At 47.6% G+C, this 6,314-nt stretch overlaps 1 protein-coding gene across 4 annotated transcripts; it reads right to left on the bottom strand.

Annotated features, from left to right (window-relative positions):
* Positions 1-257: 257 nt before the first annotated feature.
* LOC125509909 lies at positions 258-5,216 on the bottom strand. 4 transcript variants are annotated; one of them, XM_048674942.1, is made up of 6 exons: positions 4,995-5,216; positions 4,568-4,902; positions 3,937-4,232; positions 3,782-3,845; positions 1,383-2,369; positions 258-739 (listed from the first exon to the last, which is right to left on the bottom strand). In XM_048674942.1, exons 5-6 carry the CDS (start codon positions 2,355-2,357, stop codon positions 392-394), a joined length of 1,323 nt encoding a protein of 440 aa, XP_048530899.1. In that variant the 5' UTR covers positions 2,358-2,369; positions 3,782-3,845; positions 3,937-4,232; positions 4,568-4,902; positions 4,995-5,216; the 3' UTR covers positions 258-391. The 4 variants fall into 4 exon arrangements, with proteins under 4 accessions (XP_048530899.1, XP_048530900.1, XP_048530897.1 ...); XM_048674943.1 differs by having other exon boundaries at positions 3,937-4,258; positions 4,568-4,896; XM_048674940.1 differs by having other exon boundaries at positions 4,568-4,896.
* Positions 5,217-6,314: the final 1,098 nt, after the last annotated feature.

Below are 6,314 nucleotides of genomic sequence, written 5' to 3'. Positions count from 1 at the left end.
CCCTATCCAAGATTCGCCGGTTTTGACACCGACAGGGCGCCCTTCCCCCGATTTGGAGCCAGAGGTTCGTACGCAAATCAAGAATTCAAATTTCTAATAGGACACAAATCCACATGGATAACAGTACTACATCCAACATGACCGACCGTGTGTTCGGGTGGACCGTGGTCCTAAAACTCTCCTCTCTATAAACAACTCGTCAACAAATCAAAACACTACTAAGTACCCACCCTGTATTCCCAATCAGGAGAGAGAAATTTCGTTTCACGATGAACTACATCCCAACTCAAAACCGTTTGCTTAGAAACAATTTATGGATTACAACCAGAATCAACCATGAACAAAGAAGCTGCACAAGCTAGGGGCTAATGTCACAGTTGCACGAACTAATTCAACATGGGACATTGATTAATTCTACGGTTATCTCTGGAGACGAAGCTGCTCTACTAGAGAGTGCCTCGCTTAATAGAGTCGTATGTGGCTCATCGACATGACATGCACATCTAGCACCATAGCAATTTTGAAGCGGATATTGTTCAAGTAAGTGGATTTTCTTCAGGCACGCGGCACGCTCCGTGACGAGCCAGATGTATCGCACCACCTTGATGTCTTCTCTAAGCCCAGCATAGCCTTTCAACTCCAGGAAGCTCAAGTTGCGATGCTCAAATTTTGGTGTTTCCCCCTCCGTGTTGGTATTGTAGTCATAGCGATCCGGGGGAATAAAAAATGGCTGGTATAGCTTCTCAGAACAAATCGTACATAGAAACAAGAACATGCCAGAATAATTAGAACATGTGCAATTCAAAAAAATTATCTTTGATTGCGAAATAATAGTTGTAAAATAAGCTATTGACTGGTTACATGATAATGCTAACACTAAATTTGTCATAGAAAGTGATAATCATGTAGTACTAACTTTGTTTATTATACATTCTTGTATGTATAAAGTAGCCGTGCAATTCCATTGTTGTTACTACTTTCTTTGTAGCAAAAGCAATGAATTTTCTAGTTTTATCGTAAGTCCAAATGTCTCTTTTTTTTTATATAGCTTACCAAATTTGACCAACTTTGTAGAGAAGAGGATCAACATCTAATTTTTCTTGGTGTATTTACCTGATGTCATAGATGTTGATATTGTTCTCTATAAGTTTGATCAAATATAAGATAGTAGGACTTTGAACATGCTTAGAAAGCTGTTTATATTACGACGAGGAAATAAGATCAAACTTTATGCCGCACACAAAAATGAAGTAGTACAAAAAAATAGCACTAATAAGGATGGATACTGAATGCATACTGAATACAATAATGCCTCAAAGTACATGGGCTTGCATGTGTTTGCACTTTGCAACACGAATTTTAGGGAAGAAAAGAAGGCGTACCTTAATAGACAGTTTGTTCAGCAAAGGTGCGGCTTGTAGGATGAAAAGAGTCCCCACCAGTCTGTGAGTTCCCAAGTTGTTGAGATAAATAGCTCTGAGGTTACTGAAGGCGGGGAAGAGCTCTCTTGGATTTTCATAGTAGTAACGCAGATGTATCGTTGAGAGGTATACGTCATCAAGGCAAGGAACATGTCCAAACCGCACTGCTGGGCAGCTCCCGTGAAAGCTAACGACGTCCTCGTCGCAGAAAAGCCGCTCCAGTTTCGGCACATTGGTCAGCTCAACTCCATGGAAGAAAGGCTCGCGGATTTCCAAGGTCCGGAACGAAGATGTCGGAGCGTCTATGCGTAGTAGCATGTCTGCGGAGCTAGAGCCACACTGGCTCAAGGAGAGCAGCTCTAGTCGACTGCAGGTGCCGAGGAGATCCGAGATATCGGAGTCGCCGAAGCAGAGGTTCTGCAGGGAGAGTCTGGTGAGCCCACTGAAGGCGACGGGGCAAGCGGCGAGGAACGACATGAAGCGCCGTGCAAGCATGGCGCGCTCCGCGTCGTTGACGGTGAGGACGTCGACGTCCGCCAGTATGGTGAACTCCAGGGGCCCGGCCGCGCTCCCGCCGCTCTTGGCGACGGCGTCTCCGATGGAGCGCAGGTAAGGGTCCACGAGGTAGAAGGTGAGGCGCAGGCTCTTGATGCTCCGTTGCTTGTTCGGGGTGAGGAACCACGCCGTGGCGGCGGTGTAGGCCGTCATCATATCGTGTACCGTCTGACAAGGAGAGGAGGGGTCCGGAGAACGTGGTACCAGGTCGGCGACGTCGATGGTGAGATCGGTAAGCAGACAGCGGAGGTGCCTCCATCGCCTCGCGAGGGCGCCGGCCCTGACGGCGGTGCCCGCGTCGAGGAGCTGGAGGACGGCGAGCAGGACGTCGTCGGGGAGCGCGCTCAGCCTGTCGTCGTCATACTTGGCTCGTTCCTCCATCCCTTTGCCCTGCTGCACAGACGACGACGATGATGATTAGTCAGGGGAGTCCGTTTCGAGGAGCTGAAGGATTGGGGTAGACGATGTCAGCGCGCGGTGAAATATATATGCGCGTGACACGATTGGGGCAGTCATATTTGCAGGTTCAAATCCGTTTCAGATTGCAGGTTCGCAGCTCCCCAGACCCCAGCCGACTACGTAACCGATCCGTCCGAACCAGCCAGGGCACGGTATGAGCGGCCAGTCTTATTTCGCGCCTAAGTCGCCAAATAGCAACCAACCTATGGGAAAGTCTATTCTGAGCTCGAGCTCAGATGGACTCTATATCTCAGCCGTCAGCTGGCGCAAAGATAAGCACTACCCCAATTATTTTACTATGTATTTGGAGATGTATGGACGCCTTTTTTCCAGACCCTGGTCCACTCTGCTACGGCTATTTAATGCGACGTCCGTCCTCCTCGCAGCGGCGGATCAGATGGGCCATCACGTTGTGAGCCACGGCTCAGACGTTAACCACCAGACGGCGGGCGTCCAACCCCGCCCATTTATTTTGCACGGCTATTCGGTGCTGACTCTTCTTGCCTTGCCACACCAGGAGGCGCCGGCCTTCCGGGTTCGTACCTGTACATCTATTTTAATCTCCATGCCCCTGCTGCTTTCAGCCATGGAAAATCATAGCTGCAGTCTTTAGATTCAGACTGATGCATACATTTTTAGATGGATAGATTCAAAGATTCAGACTAATGCATACTCCTAGAAGATTCAGACTAATGCATACTCCTAAAAAGGGATAGATTCAAAGATTCAGACTAATGCATACTCCTAAAAAGGGATAGATTCAAAGATTCAGACTAATGCATACTCCTAAACATGAGGCGGTATTTTTAATGTATGCAGAATAATGTACATGTTTAGATGGATATATTCCTAGTTTTTAAAACAATACTGCCTCGAGATTCATAGCCTCATAGTTTCGGTGTCATGACAGATGCATACATTTTTAGATTGTTTTTTTCAATTCAAGGCTGGGTGTAGATGCATGCCTTCATAGATTCATAAATCAAAATATTCAGTCTCCCAAATCTATGCTGTCTCTAGTTTCATAGATTCATAGATTCAGTCTTTCAAAGCAGCAGCATTTGTACGGGACCTTCAAGATCCATTTTAGCTTACTATTTGCAAACAGATAATGAGACAACCACTCATGGTAAATGCATAATATAATTTGTATTCGACCTTCAGGATCCATTTTAGATAACTATTTGCAAACAGATAATGAGACAACCACTGATGGTAAATGCATAATATAACTAGTTTTTTGCAAACTCATGGTAAATGCATAATATAACTAAGCAGACAATGAGACAGCCACTCCGGTCTTCATCGGAACAGCACTTCCTCGATCATGAAGCTTGGGTGCTCACCCTTGTTCCCCTTCACTGAGATCACCTCGTATGCAATCTGCTTCTTAAGATAAGCCAGCTCATACTGCAATACAGTTCAATTCCAGGAGTTAGCACCTATAGAACACAATCAAATTTTTACAACATCACTATTTCTTCTCCAACTATATACTCACCTCACCAATGTGCCTCTCAAGGTACAGCCATCGCAGTACCTCCAGTAGTGCGCGAGATAGACCCAGGTGTCCTCTCGAGATTCAGCCGGCTCTTCCCATATCGGATGACAAAGCCTTTCTCCCATGAATACAAATTATAGAAGTCATAAGCCTCACCCAAAGAGTCAAAAGTAGTGCCAATCACTGGTGTGATCAAATTCTTAGCCGGTTTGTCGGCATAACTCCTAGCCTTCTCAAATGCGCTGACATAATTTGGGCAGGGTGTTCTGCTCGGTGCGGCAGCCCCAATTCTCAGCCTGTAAAAACAGCCTCCACATATTAACTGTTTGGATTTCAGTAACCAGCATTTTCCTTAGATGAAATGCCTCATGGGGCACTAAGCATGATTCCCTGAATATCACTACAAAATCACTATTTCTTCTCATGTGAATTGTCTGGGTTCAGTAACTTCACATATTAACTCCCTCAAATCAGCAATCAGCAATTTTATCATATGAACTGACTTGGTTCAGCAAAGATGGTTCTGCTTCCTAACTGAAGCATCACTAGTTGTTCTAATGGTAGGATTTATCCAATTCCAACTATAATGTAAATCCCTAGTATACTGACTGAAATACAATCCAACACTAACCTCTAGTTCCAACCAGGAGATTCATCTTCGCAGTTGACAGCTCTGACGTCGGAGGCGAACTATCCCTCCTCCCCACCAGGGCATCAGTGGCAGCAAAAACCTGAGCACCCGCGCTGTCCACCGCTCATGGCTGCTCTGCCACTTGCTGCTCTTCCACCGTACCATCTCCCCTCGAACAAGGCAGCACAGCGTCCGGCATCAACCAATCTCCTAGTTCCTCAAGGACAGTGGTTCTGACCGCCATATCCTGCTCCACCAGCATACCGCCTCCCGTCGGCGCCCTCAGCACAGGGGCCGGCACCAAGCTCTCTCCTACTTCTTCAAGGACACTGGATCTCATTCAAGCCAAAACCAAATCCTTTCAGCCACCAAAGCCATGCGGGTAAGATTTGCGATGAATCCGTCAGACAAGCAAAGATCCACGTACCTGCTGAATGGCTGCATCAGAAACTCCATGCTGGATCGCCGCCGCTGCTCCTTTTCTCTCCGCCGGAGACCCCTGTTCCCACATATGACCGCCGCTTGTAGCCAAAGAACACTCTGGATCCTGCCTGTCCCCACCAGGGCCACGGATCAGATGAGGACGTGCGATTCTGATCCACGTCCCACCTTCACTAGGACGAACGGACGCCCAACTCCACGTTAACTCTGGCCCGCCACCAAGCTTTGCTGCGTACGTATTTATCTACAGTGTGCATTTTCCTAGCGACCCTCCAACGCCTGAATAAACAATTGGCTCAGATCCTGATGCGCTAGCGAACGTGCACGATAACGGGCTCATTTCAGCTCGAGCGCAATTACTCCGCTTCCCCAACCTATCACGTTCTCTTTCCGTTCGTCGGCCCATTTTGGTTTTCCTTCCACTGGTTCTGCGAAAGGTTCTAGAACCTTCTCTGAATGTTTCCAAGGTTGTGGGATCAGTGATGCCTCTGAAAACCACCGCCGAGGAGCCCAAGTATAACCTGTATGATCTCGGCACACAACCGAACCGCCCCGCCGCGTTTGTGGCGCGCCACGGCTCCATCGACGTTGATCTTTGCCACTCCCATCGGGGAAGGTAGCCAGCTCCTCGGGCCTTCCCATCGAGCCCCTATCGCCGCATTAGACTTTGCGGGTTTGGCTATCTGCTCCAGCTCGCTTATATATGAGGCTACAAAGGATAAGGTATGCATCGAAGATTGAAATATACTCTCATGGATCACCTTCCTCCTAGCATACCATATCGCCCATAAGGTGACCACCATTGTTGTGTATGAACTATGATCAAGAGCGTCATTCAACTGAAACAACCAGTTCTTTGCATGGGGTTCGGAGTTCTCAGCCATTTTCGCCACTAGCACGGGGTCGGAAAGAGCCCATGTGCACCTTGCCGACGTGCATGAGACCAACCCGTGGCGCCATGAGTCGGGGGAACCACACAACGGGCAAGTATCTCGGGTCGACATGTTTCTTCTATTCAATACATCCGTCGTTGGAAGCGAGTGCCGTGCTAAACGCCATAGAAAGACCTTGATTTTTGACGGCACCGTCAATGACCATAGGTTGGTCCGGTCCTTCTCCTCTCTGTCAGTGCTTGAAGAACCGCTTCTACCCTCGAGCCAGTTTTCCCTTGTTATTTTTGTTGTAATCAAGTACTTGTAGGCTGAACTCACCGAGAACCTCCCCCTCTTCTCTGGGTGCCAAGTCCAGAAATCATCGATATTACTCGTGCATACTAGAATTTTCATGATAGCTTCCACATCAGTTG

This window comes from Triticum urartu, chromosome 5, assembly GCF_003073215.2.
Source record: "Triticum urartu cultivar G1812 chromosome 5, Tu2.1, whole genome shotgun sequence".
NCBI lineage: Eukaryota > Viridiplantae > Streptophyta > Magnoliopsida > Poales > Poaceae > Triticum > Triticum urartu.
This window is presented reverse-complemented; position numbering and strand designations above follow the sequence as displayed.

Bases quoted from the DNA above. Each gene is read 5' to 3' on its own strand.
- LOC125509909 (XM_048674942.1), bottom strand. From the start codon at position 2,357: ATGGAGGAACGAGCCAAGTATGACGACGACAGGCTGAGCGCGCTCCCC. The intron at 740-1,382 runs GTACGCCTTCTT...TGTTCTGAGAAG, and splicing joins TGAACAAACTGTCTATTAAG to CTATACCAGCCATTTTTTAT.